The sequence below is a fragment of the Centropristis striata genome, chromosome 7 (genome assembly GCF_030273125.1).
Source record: "Centropristis striata isolate RG_2023a ecotype Rhode Island chromosome 7, C.striata_1.0, whole genome shotgun sequence".
Taxonomy (NCBI): Eukaryota; Metazoa; Chordata; class Actinopteri; order Perciformes; family Serranidae; genus Centropristis; species Centropristis striata.
Genome location: NC_081523.1, coordinates 8913574 through 8929443, shown reverse-complemented (window position 1 = coordinate 8929443; position 15870 = coordinate 8913574). Strand labels below are relative to the sequence as shown.

General features: G+C 37.8%; 2 protein-coding genes across 4 annotated transcripts in view; both read left to right on the top strand.

The window, feature by feature from the left end:
* Positions 1 to 4056, top strand: part of LOC131974235 (cyclin-G2-like) — a 7399-nt gene extending 3343 nt beyond the window's left edge. For all 3 annotated transcript variants that reach the window (XM_059336469.1, XM_059336468.1, XM_059336467.1), the window contains 2 exons: positions 91 to 293; positions 3166 to 4056. In XM_059336469.1, the coding sequence (XP_059192452.1) occupies positions 91 to 293; positions 3166 to 3277 (315 nt within the window). In that variant the 3' untranslated portion in view covers positions 3278 to 4056. The remainder of the gene's footprint in view (positions 1 to 90; positions 294 to 3165) is intronic.
* The window catches only part of LOC131974234 (sia-alpha-2,3-Gal-beta-1,4-GlcNAc-R:alpha 2,8-sialyltransferase-like), a 19243-nt gene extending 3373 nt beyond the window's left edge, over positions 1 to 15870 (top strand). The window contains exons 2-5 of the mRNA XM_059336466.1: positions 5545 to 5991; positions 7882 to 8004; positions 9932 to 10489; positions 12745 to 15870. Of these exons, the coding sequence (XP_059192449.1) occupies positions 5834 to 5991; positions 7882 to 8004; positions 9932 to 10489; positions 12745 to 13027 (1122 nt within the window). The 5' untranslated portion in view covers positions 5545 to 5833 and the 3' untranslated portion in view covers positions 13028 to 15870. The remainder of the gene's footprint in view (positions 1 to 5544; positions 5992 to 7881; positions 8005 to 9931; positions 10490 to 12744) is intronic.

The following is a 15870-nucleotide window of genomic DNA, read 5'->3' as shown; positions in this document are numbered from 1 at the left end:
GTGGAAAAACAGTTGGTGGTGACAGCATATTTAAAGACTTCTACTTCTGTCAGCAGCCTCTCAGATGTTTCCTGTTTGTCTTCTCGACAGATCGGCGACAGCGAGCTGCTCCACTGGAAGGAACTTGTGGCCAAATGCATGACTGAATACCGCTCAAGTGAATGTAACAAACCAGACAACAAAAAGCTTGTTTGGATCGTTTCCAGGAGAACAGCTCAGAATCTTCAGGCCAATCACTTCAGTGTACCCGGCCTGCCAACTATTCCGGAGGGGAGCTGGGACGAGAGCGAGAGGTTAATAGTTCAGTTCTTTCCATCTTCTTCATGCTGCATTGTGGCAGAATGAATCAACTGTGAGATATTGACAAAAGATCACAGTTGCTAATAGTAATTAAGTTAAAAAATTGGATCCATGAATAGAGGATAATTGTGTTGATACTGGGTCTGATTGGCCTGACAATCGCGGGGTTGTCCCTGCTTCAAGGCTGGTCTGAACAGATCAACTGTAGAAAATGACCCTGTAGTGTGAGGAGTTCACAGACATAATCTTGATGCTACCGACTAGATCAGTCTCCCAGATTTCAAATGGTAAATTACCCCATGTTTGATTTATAGCTTTAAATCTTGTAGTATGAAAGGAACAGCAATGAAATATTGAGCAGCAAGCTGCAAGGGGCCAATCAGACCCGAGACACACATTAGCCTGAAGCAGTAAGTTGCCCTAGTCCCGTTTGAGTCTTACGTAAAATTTAAAGTCCCTGAAATCCCCACTCTGAAATCCTTTAGTATAAACGCAAAGTGTGCTACTGTTTAAATCGTCTGGTGTGTGCATTCTTGCGATTTAAAAATGTCCACTATGTGGTCCAGTTATAAGTCTTAATTCATTTGATACAATGAAATATATATCACTCTTGCCTTAACCCATTGAGGCCTGAAACGCCTGTAAAACCTCTGGGCGATTTTAAAATAAGCCCCTAAAACCTGAAGTTTTTCTGGAAATTCAACAGAAGTGTCAACGCTTCTACTAAATAATAGATTTTTCAGCCTCTGTAGCAGATAGAAATGAAATTCAAAAAGTATTTGAGAGCTTATACAAATACTACAAAACAACGTATCCGCTTTCCAGGCTTCAATGGGTTAATGCGATAGTTGGTATCATTCTGAACTAGAGCTGCAATTAACAATGACTTTCTCCATTGATTAATCTGTCAGTTAGCCTGTGGAGTCTATAAAATGTCAGAAAATAGTGCAGGCTGTTCGTCACAGCTTCCCAGAATCCACCCTGACATCTTCACTTGTTTTGTTTTGTCTGACTAACTGTCCAAAAAAAACAGAGATTCATTCACAAAACAGAATTAAACAGCAGTTCTCATGTCAGAGAAGCTGGAACCAGTGAGATGCTGTTTGACTTTGACTTGACTTTGACAATAAATTAATTATCAAAATTGTTGCAGATTAAAGGGGCATTCCAGCAGTTTTGTACAGTGCTTCCATAAAGTTTGGGGGACCCACGAGAAAGAGATTAACATTTTTTTTTAAACTGCAGAGGCTGACCTGAAATACCCTGACTCAGTCAAGCACCAATAATGCTACTTGTAATGCAGCTCAATAGCATCTTTTCATTCGACTCTGCCTTTAAATAGCCACATTTTTAAAGTGCACACTTCCTCTTCGTAACACAGGCTTTCTGTTTTGTTTTTTCAAAATGTATCTCCCACCCAAAGCAAGAAAAACACTGCAGTTATTTTCTCAAGCCCTGTTTCCACGAAGGGAAAACGCGGATATTTCCATGCGGTTTGGCCTCTCATTTACACGAAAAACCCATTTTTATCACAGAAAACGATTATTTCTAAAAAAAAAAGCTCTGGGCAAAGTGGAGAATTTTGAAAACTCCGGTTATGTGTTGTCGTGTCAACTGGGAGAAACAGAGTTTTAGGTTCTCACGCTCAGTTGTTTTGAAAGGACCTAACCAGGAAGTCGCTCGTGTTATTCGTTGTTGTTGATTCTGAGGATTCTGATTGGCTTGCATGGCTTTATCCTTCTCCCTACACAGCCGCCCATATAATAGGTTTGGCATAGTTATAATGGCGCTCGACGGCGTATTTATGCGGGTTGATGTAAATGACAGCTTTCTTAAAAACAATGATGTGTGCACAATTTTATTTTTGAAAACGGAGGGGGGGAAATATTTGTTTCTCTAAATACCCTGCTATGTATAAACGTGGCCTCACTGGGGATTTCCACCGGGTGCGTTACAGCAGCAGCACGTCTCCACAGCGTTTTTGCTGCGTCTTCTGCCCGACGTCAATTCACACCGGGTGCGTTACAGCAGCAGCACGTCAGCTTAGCGAGCCGGTCGTATACACGCGAGATAACGAGATCACGCGATAATCCTGACCATACGGGAGACCGCAAGATCCCTTGATAAACTCTAAACTCTATTTATACAGTCTATGGATAAACTGTGTGTATAAAGTAAACAACAACAACAACAACCAACTTACTTTGCTTCTCTGAGGTGAAAGATATGTTGATCTGACCATCTATCCTTATAAAAACAATATGTTATGTCATAATGTCATAATGATTGTATGATGTTCCACTTCAACAATCAGTCTCTTGTCGTCCGTGTCGCCGATCCTCTGAGACCCTTTGATTGATTGATTGATTGATTGATTGATTGATTGATTGATTGATTGATTGATTGCTGATCTGGTGCCTCGGTCATAACATAATGTTGATGTGAAGTGCATGAACTGCGTATTGTGTTTTATTTTGAAAGGGGCGGAAGTGTTTTACGCTGATTCTGAGTCGGACTTCCTGTCTGGTGCGATCTGCTCTGTTGAGATTCACGCGATTTGGCAGCGTCTCGCGGAGAAATAGAAGTCCTACCTAATGCTCGTGTAGAGACGCTGACGTGACGCTGCTGTAACGTTATGCAGCGCGCCCGGTGGAAATGCTCTCATTGATTAGAGTGTTACCTATTTGCAACGTCATACGCGACGCTGACGTGACGCTGCAGTAACGCGCCCGGTGGAAATCAGGCTTCAGAGTTCACAAAGCTCCTCCAGAAGACATTTAACAAGCTTTTCTGCCCATTCCCTCATTGATTAATTAGCTAATTGTTTTCAGCTCTGCGTATTAATGACCTCCTCTTCTTTCACAGTGAGGACTCCTGCGAGGACATGAGTTGTGGAGAAGACAGCCCCTGCGGCTCTCCAGGAAGCGACGGCGAAGGAGCCTTCTTCCCCTCCGCCTTCCTCCGCCGCAAAAATTAACGAGTCCTCATTGTGCAGTAGTGACGGATGTGTTTTTGTCCCCTGAACTGTTTCTGATGTAAGGTGGTCGCCATGTTTCTGAGCAAACCTGCGTCTTCACTTGTCAGGCCACCGTAGGTACGACGAGTGACAGGTTTCAATCATTAAGTGCCTGTGTTGATTCAGTTTAACGTCTGTTTCTTTTATTTTGAAAACAAAAAAAAAACAACATATCGTATAAATGCAAAATAGAAAATTGCAATATCTTGGCAGCTTGATGGTAACGCGTCTGAATGTCTTTTTTCGAAGATGTTTGTTTGTGTCCGAGCTCGGCACATTCCAGGAAACGCAGTGAAGCACAACGGAGAACTCGTGTATGTCAGTCATGAGGTACACTCACTGTTGAATACCAGCTAACACACTAGCACATCCTCAGTCTTTTTTTAAAACCTGTTTTTATACTTAATACCTTTACGTAAACACAGTATTCTGCCAGCGTATGTAATACGTACACTATCCTAATGTGACATATAGGACATTGTAGTGTGAAAATACCAGACTGTATATGCATGGATACATTGAAATAAGTGATTTTTGAATGGATGTTGTTCATGTTTACCAAAATAAGCTCACTGTAAAGAAAAAATGTTTAAAAAAAAATGTATATAACGTGTAAAAAAGAAGTAAAAAATTTTATGTTTTGTGAATGCTGCATAATGTGTGTTGTATTTGGATATGATGTGAAATATGTTGGAAGGGTCAGAAATAATCCTTCCTCATTAAAAAAAAGTACTTTCTTATTTTGCCACTTGTCGTTTTTAAATCACATGTATGTCATTTTAATTGTCAGTTAATGGTAAACTGTTTGAACATTAAATTAAATTTAATGTTAATTTCTGTGGTTTACATATAAAAATGTATATGTATCCTTAACACAAACTCAAACCACACATAATTACTGAAACAACCAAGATGCTGATAATAAATGCATGCTTAAGTGTCGGGAATTCATCATATACCCTGCAGTAATTTCTGCATGAAACCTTCACGAGTCAAACATTACAGTGGAAGAAGAAATCCTCTGGTGCTTCAGTGCATGTAGCAGTTAATGCATCAATACCTGCTGATGCATTCATGTGTACATCACTAATTTTGCAGCTGGTTCTTTTTTTAAATAAACCTCTCTGGGGATCAGTTTATTTGTACCTTAATCTGCAATAATACATGTTCATCGATTATATATATTTTTTAATAACCAATCAGTCTGTAACTAAAGCTATCGAATAAATGCAGAGTAGGGAAAAGTAGTACTCTTGTAGCAATTCATTATTGCAAGTATAAGTTTATCAAAATGAACAAAGGATTTCAAATATAAATATATTTAAAACGCACAAAATATTCCAAGAAAGAATATATAAAAAATAACTAAATAAACCAAGGAAAAATATATGAACAAAATGTACAAAGTAAAAATAAACAAACTATATGATAAAACTATATAAAAAAGTAATATGTCTAAATGAACAAAATATACCAAGTAAAATATAGAAAAAAGGAAAAATATACAGGGAAAAGTTATATAAAAAAATATCAAAATTAACAAAATATTCCATTTAGAAATATACCAATATTAACTAAATATTCCATTTAGAAATATACCAATATTAACTAAATATACCAAGTAAAAATATACCAAAAAGAACAAGATACACCAAGTAAAAATATACCAAAAAGAACAAGATATACCAAGTAAAAATATACCAAAATTAACAAAATATTTCAAGTAAAAATATACCAAAAAGAACGAGATATACCAAGTAAAAATATACCAAAAAGAACATGATAATCCAAGTAAAATATAACCAAATTAACTAAATATACCAAGTTAAAAAAAATCAACAAAATATACCAAGTAAAATATACCAAAATGAGCAAAATATGCGAGAAAATTTTTTTACTTGAGTACTGTTCAGATTAAAGATCAGAGGTGACATGTTAGAGGATTCTGTGTGATCTTTCACCCCCCTCATCCCTCTATTTCTATCCCATTCAATTTATTATTGCACAAGCTTTCCTTTATGCTGAGAGTTGCAGCCTGGCTCAGCGTGTGTGTGTGTAAGAGAGAAAAAGAGAAAGAGAGGAAGGGAGGGGGTGGAGGAGGTGATGATGATGATGATGCTGCTGCTGGAGCTGCTGCTGGTGGTGGAGGAGGAGGACGGGGCTTGTCTTTTAGCGGGCTGGATGTGTTGACACGCATTTCTGCTCCATCTCCATGATTAAACCGGCAGCCTGGAGGGGAGTCGCAGCGGACTGTGAAGCAGCAGCAGCAGAAGAAGCAGAAGAAGAAGAAGAAGAAGAAGCATTCAGGGGGAATGAGAGCGGAGCGAGCCGAGGCATCATCATCACCACCAACATGCAGCCGATCAGCACCACCAGCCGTCCATTTTACACGATTATATGAGCCCAGGAGCGCCAGTTTGTCTGTGTCTTGCAGACAGGCAGTGAGCAGAGCCGGCGATGACAACATAGGCCAACGCCTCGCTGCAGCTTCATACAGGGAATGAAAACGCTCCCAAGATGGTCCGCATCGCCAAGGCCCTGGGTTTGGTTATTCTGTGCGTCGCCGTGCTCATCCTGTCCCTCATCAGCTATGTGTCCCTGAGAAAAGACAGCCTCTTCACCTCCTCTAAATATTACATGGGGGGCCCGAGGATTATGTTCCACGCGGGGTTTCGGTGAGTGATTGTGCTTTTACTTCATGTGATGCAGATAGTGTTTTTTTAAATGTAAACACAGAGGAGTCAGGCAGGGCCTTGTGTGCACGATTCAACCTGGATGTGATGTAAAAATAAATAAATAAATGAAAAACACCTTCCCTTTAAATTTGGGCCAAATGCTTCCTGTCAATCAAACACAGAGCTGTCCAAGGTGCTGATGTACTTGTGCTGTAAATGTTTGCAGCATCACATCTGATTTACACTGGTTTAATTTTTTTCAATCACATTTTATATGTAGAGCATCTTTCGTACAGGTTAGTGCAGTTTAAAGTGAGTTACAGGTGATTGACAAGCCGATAATAGTACAAAAAAGTGAAGAAAATGAAAATAAAGCAGGAAAATACATTTAGGAGCTATGAAAGAGTAACAAAGTGAACTTAAAAACTAGAAAAGAGACCATATCAACAATAACAAATATGACAATAAAACACAATAAAAGAATAAGTGAACAAATTAAAGGTGGCTCAATGTGGTGGACAAGCCGATAAGAAAATTAAAATAAAGCTGATTAAAATTTAGTAAAATACATTTAAGAAAGAGTAATAGTAAACAAAGTGAACTTAAAAAACGAGGAAAGAGACCATATCAAGAATAAAAAGGATGACAATAAAACACAATAAAAGACTAGTTGAACAAATTAAAGGTGGCTCAAGGTGGTTGACAAGCCGATAATAAGAGTAAAAAAGTGAAGAAAATTAAAATAAAGCTGATTAAAATGTAGGAAAATACATTTAAGAGCTATGAAAGAGTAATAGTAAACAAAGTGAACTTAAAAACTAGAAAAGAGACCGTATCAAGAATAAAAATTATGACAATAAAACACAATAAAAGACTAAATGAACAAATAAAAAAGACATAAAATAACAGAAAAACAAATACAATACAATAATGTAAACCATTTTTATACTTATACGGTACATTTTAGGAGATATTGTACTTTTTACTCTGGTGTATTTATTTGAAATTTGTAGTTTTTGACAATCTGTTTACAATGGTGGTAAGTAAATACATTTACTCTACTTAATCTACTTACTGTGATTAGGTACAATTTTTAGGTACTTGTAAAGTCTTTTAAAATTTCACTTTACGGCAATTCAAACACAAATATTGTACTTTGAAGTCCACTACATTTATTTGAATCATTACATTTTATTCTGAAATAGGCCAATCTGCAAAATAAATACTTTTACTTTTTACATTTAATTTTGAATACACGACTTTTACTTGTAACAGAGTATTTCTACATCATAGATTGGTTCACTTTTAAAAAAGATCTGAGTATTCCTTCCTCTGCTGTCAGTTTATAGAACATGATGTACCTTAAATGTATACGTGAAAATGTAGCTTCACTTCACCCAGATAAAACACTTTCTTATACAATTTTTATAAGTTGTAAGGCTTCATTAATTTTTAATAAATCATCGACTTATTGGCAGGTGCTCATCCATTGTATGAGTTAATAATGCAGTAAGAAAAGTTGGCAATCCATTGGCCAGATGTCATTCAGAAAGGGGTTTTAATTAATCTAATCTACTGTTGTAAATGTCAGTAAATTGTCGATAAATTGATTTTGGTGAAGTTCCAATGCAGCTTTTTTTTCCCCAGAAGGTATAAGTGGTCAAACAGCCCAAGGAATTTTCCACAAACTGGCAACCCAGAAGTTGTTATTATTTAAGATCTATTGTATAATATTATGTAATATCCAACATTAATGCTTGTTTCTTTGTGAAATACTACTTGTCGTGTGAGGATAACCAGGGCAGATCCTGTTTAATACCCCAGAAACCCATGCTAATGCACTGAATCCCCTTTAATACTAATATTCATCTGATTATATTTTGTTCCCAGGTCTCAGTTTGCCATGAATTTCCTGGACCCGTCCTTCATCCCCTTAACTAACGCCCTGAACGAGGAGCTGCAAGGAAAACCGCCCAAATGGAAGTTCAACAAAACGGCTTTTTATCTGCAGAGGTGAGAAAGAAAGTATCAATACACTTGAGTATTATGTTTTGTGTGGGCTGTACAATTTTCTTGCAGAAACATTTCATGGCTCAAGCTTTTAAAATGTGAGAAATATAATATAATAAAAAATAATTTTATTTTTGATTTGACGTTTGGACTGCTGGTTGGACTGTGAAGGTGTCACTTTGTGTAATTGTGACACATTTAAGAATTATTACAAACCAAACAATCAATCGATTAATGGAGAATGAGAATATCATCAGCAGATTAATCCATCATGAAAATCATCATTAGTTGCAGTCCTATACAAAATAGATTAAAATAAGCTCCACCTACAACAGTCGTGCTTTACATTAATGTGAGAGAAGATCAGCTTTATTGATCAAACACTGGCGAAATTCACTTGTTACAGCAGCCCAGGAGTAAAAAAATTAAAGGAAAGAAGTTGTTCTAAAACAAAGACGAAAAATACAAATTTAAAAAAACAAAATAGCTAAAGCCACCTTTTCCACCTTAGCATTGTACTAGAAAATACAAAAACAAACAATAAATAATCATTCGAAATACAATAGGGACCTCGCAGGTCGTTGCCTGCTCGGGCCCTAATTAATGTAATTGCACAGATAATATAAAATATCATAAAGCCCAATGCAGGACTATAAAAAATAATACAATGATTTATTAAATATATAAAACAATCATAATCAGATATTCTAAATGTGTTATTAGATTGTTATTAGATTAGTATTGATACATTTATGTATGCAGGATTTCAATTTTCTCAAGGTATGGCTCATTTTAACTAGTCAATATACGCAGTAATGTGATGCCCACTGCTCCTTGCATGGTGTGTTCACTTGTGTTCACTTGTGTGTAAAAAAAGGATGGGCTAAATGCAGAGGTTGAATTTCCCCATTGTGGGATAAATAAAGTAATTCATCTTAATTTTAATCTTAAAAAAACCCAAACATAATTACTCATACAATCTTTAATCTATTTTCTTCTAAATGGGGCCATTATTTACACTAACAACATCAAATTGTCTTAAAGAACATTTTTAACTAGCGACTGAGACCACAGTGTTGGTAAAAAAAAATTCTGAGGTAATAAATCAAGTGAGAAGTTTTCTCATTTTACATTGAAATTAATGGCCAGAAATGTTTTTGCAGCCAAACTTGGCGCCCCCTGCTGGAATTTTCGGTAGAATGCAGCTTAAGGAACTTCCTGGTTTGCCTCCCTGCTCAGACCCGGAGGTTGCTGCCTGACTTGAGTTAATGTACTTAGTTACATTCAGTGGTGGAAGAAGTACTCAGATCCTTTACTTAAGTAAAAGTACTAATACCACACTGTGAAATGACTCCACTACAAGTAAAAGTCCTGAATTCAAAACTTACTGAAGTAAAAGTACAAAAGTATCAGCATCAAAATTTACTTCAAGTATCAAAAGTAAAAGTAGTTGTTATGCAAAATGGACCCACTCAGATTATTTTATATATTCTAAATATATTATTAAATTATTATTATTAATGCATTTAAATAAGCAGCATTTTACTGCTGTCAAGGTAGGACTCGTTTTATCCATTTAATATATTTTTATGTGGTTTAAGTTATGAACATGCATAATCATTTTAGATTGATTATGTTTTTTATGTTAAATCTCAACCTGAAAAGTAACTAAAGCTGTCAGCTAAATGTAGTGGAGTGAAAAGTACAATATTTGCCCTTAAAATGTAGTGAAGTAGAAGTATAAAGTTACAAATGTGGAAATACTCAAGTAAAGTAAAAGTACCTCAAAATTGTACTTAAGAACAGTACTTGAGCAAATGTACTAAGTTACATCCCACCACTGGTTACATTCCACCACTGCTAACAAAGTAGTTTTACATCCTGGTATTGCTACTTTAACTTTAGTAAACATGTTCTTTCTGACTTTCAGGAAAGATATCTTCAACTACATCGACATCCCCACCAACTTCTCCCTCACTAAGAACAGCGTGCGTGTCGGCCAGCTGATGCACTTCGACTACTCCAGCCACAAGTACGTCTTCTCCATCAGCAACAACTTGAAATCCCTGCTCCCGGACTCCTCCCCCATCCACAACAAGCACTACAGCATGTGCGCCGTGGTGGGCAACAGCGGCATCCTGACGGGAAGCCACTGCGGCCCCGAGATCGACCAGGCCGACTTTGTCTTCCGCTGCAACTTCGCCCCCACCGAGATCTACTCCAAGGACGTGGGCAAGAAGACCAACCTGACCACCTTCAACCCCAGCATCCTGGAGAGGTACTACAACAACCTGCTGACCATTCAGGACAGGAATAATTTCTTCCTCAACCTGAAGAAGCTGGAGGGGGCCATCCTGTGGATCCCCGCCTTCTTCCTCCATACCTCAGCCACAGTAACCAGGACCCTGGTGGACTTCTTTGTGGAGCACAAGGGGCAGCTGAAGATCAAACTGGCCTGGCCGGGAAATATCATGCATGATGTCAACAAGTAAGAGTGTTCATAATGATTCTTTGTTCAGATTATAACGTAAGAAACTTGAAAGTGTAATAAAGGCTTTGGAGTTCACATTTAACTGTTAAAAATGTACCCAAAGGTGCTTTTTTCCCCCCATTAAACTACTTTTTGGACAATAAGAATAGCATGTAAAGACTTTGGGCTGGGTATCAATATTGTTTCTTTTAAAATTCAATAATTTGGTAACTATAAACATGTTACAGTATATTAAACTGCTGTTAGACAGATAGACACCTCGACTATGGCTGATATCTCCAACATTTAAACATTTGGAGGTCTCCCCTTTCTTTTGTTGAAGACATTGTTATACATTCAAGAGCTGGAGGCAACTTGACGAGGATTATTGACTAGAAACATACAGAAAAAGTTGGCTGTTTAAACTATATTTTGCAGTGGTGTCATTTATAATCCAGATAATATGGTAACTACCTTTTAGTAAAATTGAGATGAAGTAATTGTTGCCGGAAATATTGCCCCTCTCTTTTGGTAAATGGTGGATTGCTCCCTTGGGGACAGGAATGATTTACTGCCCCATCGGATGGAGTGTGAGATTGACAGATGGTTGGGTGTGGTTGTGTACCGGACCATTGTGGTGGAGAAGTCGTGAGCTTTGGGTAGTGACCGAAAGAACGAGACGGCAGATAAAAGTGGCCGAAATGAGTTTCCTTGGTTGTGTGGTTGAGATACCTTGCTTTACCTGCTGCCCCCGCGACCCGACCCTGAATAAGCCACACTAGCAGCTACATTTAAATCATAGAACTTCGATTTTCCCAAAAATTAACCCCCCAAAGTATTCGTTCAAAACGTGTTGCACTGTTTATATCTCCTTGCTCCTTTGTACACTAATAAAAAGCTTAACGTAGGCTATTATTAAAGCAGCATCATTAACAGATAAATAAGTCATGATAAAATTATAGCGAAATTCTTTATCTTTGAGGGTCTTTGAGGTTTCCGGAAATATCTCGAAAACAGCTGTATGTATTTTTTTTTCAGAATAACACACATTTAGTTCTGTTAATTCATAATTTAGTATGTGTGTAGGGTGAGGAGCTCAGAGCAGAGCCTTTGCGTCGAGAGGAGCCTCCCATTGGAAATTTTCCAGAAATGTCCAACTGGGAAAAGGCCCAAAGGTAGACTCAGAACACGCTGGAGAGATTATAGTACAGCTCATCTGGCCTGGAAGCCCCTCAGGGTTCCCAGATGAAAGAAAATATCTGGGCAGTGGGACATCTGAGAATAACTTGCTTTGCCTGCTGCCCCCGCGACCCGACCCTGGATAAACAGGAGAAAACGGTCGGATGGATTAAATCGTTGCTATAATGAAACATGATGATAATGAAACTAAGCATACATCCCCTTTTTATTGATATTTGGGGGTTGAGGGTGGTGGATTTTTAGGGGGAGATAGCAGGTCAACAATAAATGCCACATGTGTGTCTTTTTTTAGTCATTTTGTCTTTTTTTGGTCATTTTGTTTCTTTTCTGCGTCATTTTGTGTGTTTTTGGTCATTTTGTGTCTTTTTTGGTCATTTTGTTTTCTTTTTTTTGGTCATTTTGTGTGTTTTTAGTCATTTTGTGTCTTTTTGTGGTCATTTTGTTTGTTTTTTGTATGATCTGAACTTTGCGCGTGAGATTCTGTTCAGTGAGCGGGGGTCGCGGACAACATGCATGTTAAATTGGGGGTCGCGACTCAAAAAGGTTGAGAACTACTGCCATAGAGGGTTAATTTATCAGTTAATTAATTATTTAAATGTATTAAGGTGTATGAGGGTACAGAACATTAATATTTTTCTTTCTGCTCAACTATGTCCCATAAGTTGTTGCAGCAATATTTGGGTTGATACCATTTGTTACATACATTTGGTGCTGAATAAGGTATCGTGAATGGATAAAAATGATCAAACATTCCTCCAGAATATTACATCAATACACCAAGACCTTTGGAACAACACAGAAAAATCCATGCTGTGATTTGGCTTCAAAAACTTTGGTCGTTTTTGAGATTTCTGTACTTTCAGCGATTGGATGGCGAACCCCTTATTGTCAATAAACCTTGGAAAGCTATACATTAGTACAGTTCAGTACTTAGTCACATCCCAGCGCTGCATACAGTCATAAGGGAAGTGGGATTATGGTGTGTTAGGGTGATGAAGGATTAACCTGGTGTTCTGCTCTCAGAGGAATTTGAATTTAATTTCTGATGTCTTTTTTTTCCTTCCCCATCACAGATACTGGAAGACTAAAAACCTCTCCCCGAAACGTCTCAGTACCGGGATCCTAATGTACACGCTGGCCTCCGCCATGTGCGACGAGATCCACCTCTACGGCTTCTGGCCCTTCGGCTGGGACCCCAACACGGGCAAGGATTTGCCGTACCACTACTACGACAAGAAAGGGACCAAATTCACCACCAAGTGGCAGGAGACCCACCAGCTGCCCAGCGAGTTCAAGCTGCTCTACAGGCTGCACAGGGAAGGCGTGATCAAACTCAGCCTGACGCACTGCTCCTAGACACACACACACACACACACACACACACACACGCACACACACACACACACGCACACACGATGGATGCTTTTTAAGAGGTGACTCCAGAGACACAGTTACATCCGCTCAGCTCCAACTTCTGTTGTGACCCACAGTGCATGATAAGTGTTAGACGATTTACGACACCCTCATTTGACAGACACTTCCCATCACGCTGTAATTTCACAGGAAGATGTCACACAGCGTCATTTATTCAGTATATTGTTGTCTCCGGCACCACACAGTTAGGACGTTTTTACGCTGCTCAGTTGCTTCCATTACTCTCCTCTGCATGGCTGCTGGCCGTGGCGAAACAGCTCGAACAAAAACTGGAGTTCGCAGGGGGGGGATTCAACACAAAGTCGAATCTTCCGGTTCTGTTTATTAACACAGTAATGATTGATTAAACGCCTTTTACAACACTGAAATCACTGCCTAATCTCAGGGAAGGAGTTAGATCAGTGTTTATTTGTAATCAGATTCAATGCCTCAAGAAGAGGTGCAGTTCCTGTTTTCAGACCTTTTTTTTCCCCCCCATGAGGTGTCAGACAATCTGCATTGCTCTGGAAGATGGTATTTGTTTACAAGATTGTACCCTATACATATATAAATATAGATATATGTCCGTCCACTTCAAATTTTGTTGAGATTCTTCAAATTTTTTGGAATAATAATCGACATTCCAACAATAAGCCATAAATTCATGGACAGAACGTAGTGTGTGTTGTCATTAAAATGCAGATTTTTGGAGAGTGGTATCGGCCTACATTAGGTTCAGAGACTACTGCTGCCTTCAAACGGGGTCGAGAGCAGTGGCAACTGTGTTTAGTGGGTACGAGTTTGCAAGAGTTTCATTGAAGGCAGCATTTAAAAAATATATATTACAACAAGAGTACAGGTCTATAGCCACGCTAGCGGCTACATTTGAATCACAGAACTTGGATTTTCCCCAAAATCAATACCCCAAAGCAAAAAAATGTAAAAAAAAATTCCTTGGACACTTTTAATCATCTGGCTTAAAGAATATTCAGTACGCAGCATGTTTTAAAAATAAAGGTCTTTACCCTGTGTATCTGGAAAATATCTCTCTTTGCTCTTTTAGAACAGAATAGCCTTTATTGTCATTGTATATAGTACAACGAAATTAGAGTGCAACTCCTATAGTGCATAAAACAATTAAGAACAACAACAACACACAAACACTTAAGGACAATAAGGTATAGAGGTGTAAAAGGTATAAAATATCACAAACAAGAATAAATAATAGAAATGGCATGAAAATATTGAATTTATAATAAATAGCTATGTACATGGAAAGGAGGTGAATGAGGAGGAGTAGTAGCATACAGAGGTAATGTTATTAGATAATATGAATATAAATATTATTGCACTATAAATATTATTGTATAACCCAATCAAAAGTTTAACATACTATTAAGGCAGCATCAATTACAGACAAATAAGTTATAATAAAAGCATTTATTTAGAGGCTTTGAGATTCTGGAAATACTTTGAAACAAATGTATCCTGGAGTATTTTTCAGAAAAACACATTTAGTTCTGTGTGTCCACAAATTGACATTTTTATACACCCATTTTAAAAAAGATATAACATGTTCATTAGAGAGTGCTGGTAGTCGGATTGCTAGCTCTAACTTTATATTGAACTTAAATCTTCTAAACTAGCGAGAAAAGCAAGAAAATGCTAATTAAGTCAGTGTAAATGTTTACAGTACCAACAACTTTATCTTTGAGAACTAGTTTGTGAGGTGAAACCTGTTTTTTAATTCAGTAAACAAGCTAAGTTTGAATAAACAAACAACAAAACCAAACAAAACTGTCGGAAAAACGGTAAAAATGTAGAAACAATTTTGCAACTCTAACCAAACAACAACAAGGCAAATAAAACAAAGTTTGACCAAACCATTTTGTGACCTAAATAAAGGCGCTAGCGTGGGGAAAAACATCAGGATATACAACATATACAACAGTTTCTGCAACACAAACAACAACAGATCGACCACTAACCACTATTTCAATTAGAAGAGAAACACTATTTATTATAGAGCATTAGTTGACCGGGGGGAAAGTTATTTATTCATCATTTAACCATATCAACTCCAACATTTGTGGCATAAAACAGAGAAATGAATGAATGTTAAACTGCATCTCGTATTAAGAGCATGATCCATTTAAATGACATTGCATGTGAGGCACTAACAAACCTTTTAGGCTAGTTTTATACAACCTTTTTGAAGATTGTTTTGAGGGTAACAAATTTAGTTATTTGCTATTGTTTGTATTCCTGATGGTGTATTCCTTAAGAGTATCACCAGAGTCTTTGTATGACAAATGTTTGAAGGCCAAAAAAAAAAAAAAGAAAGAACCCTAATATATTCCACATGGGACCAAACCTCTAGTTGAAATGAACAAGCTTTATTTTTTTGTAACTGTAGATAATCTTGGGTTCTCAAAAACAGTCGGCCCTGTCATGCCAGACTGACACAGACTGGTGGATAAGGGTCGAAAGCTGGCCACATGACTCGTCTCATGACTCGGCAACGTGCTCCTTGTTGCAGACTCTGGCTTTGGGCTGAGGTTTAATACACAGAGCAATGCGGTCATTCACACTTACCAGATAATAGTGTGTGCTTTTGTGCTCATTCAGATTTAGCGTGGTGGACGTTTACTCCACATCCCGTCCCACACAAAGCATTTCTTTTTGTCTGTCTGAACATTTCAGACTTTCAGTGTCTCCTCTCCAAATCACAGTGCAGTCACCACCATGAAAAACACACACATATCTGATGAAAAGGGTAGTATTTC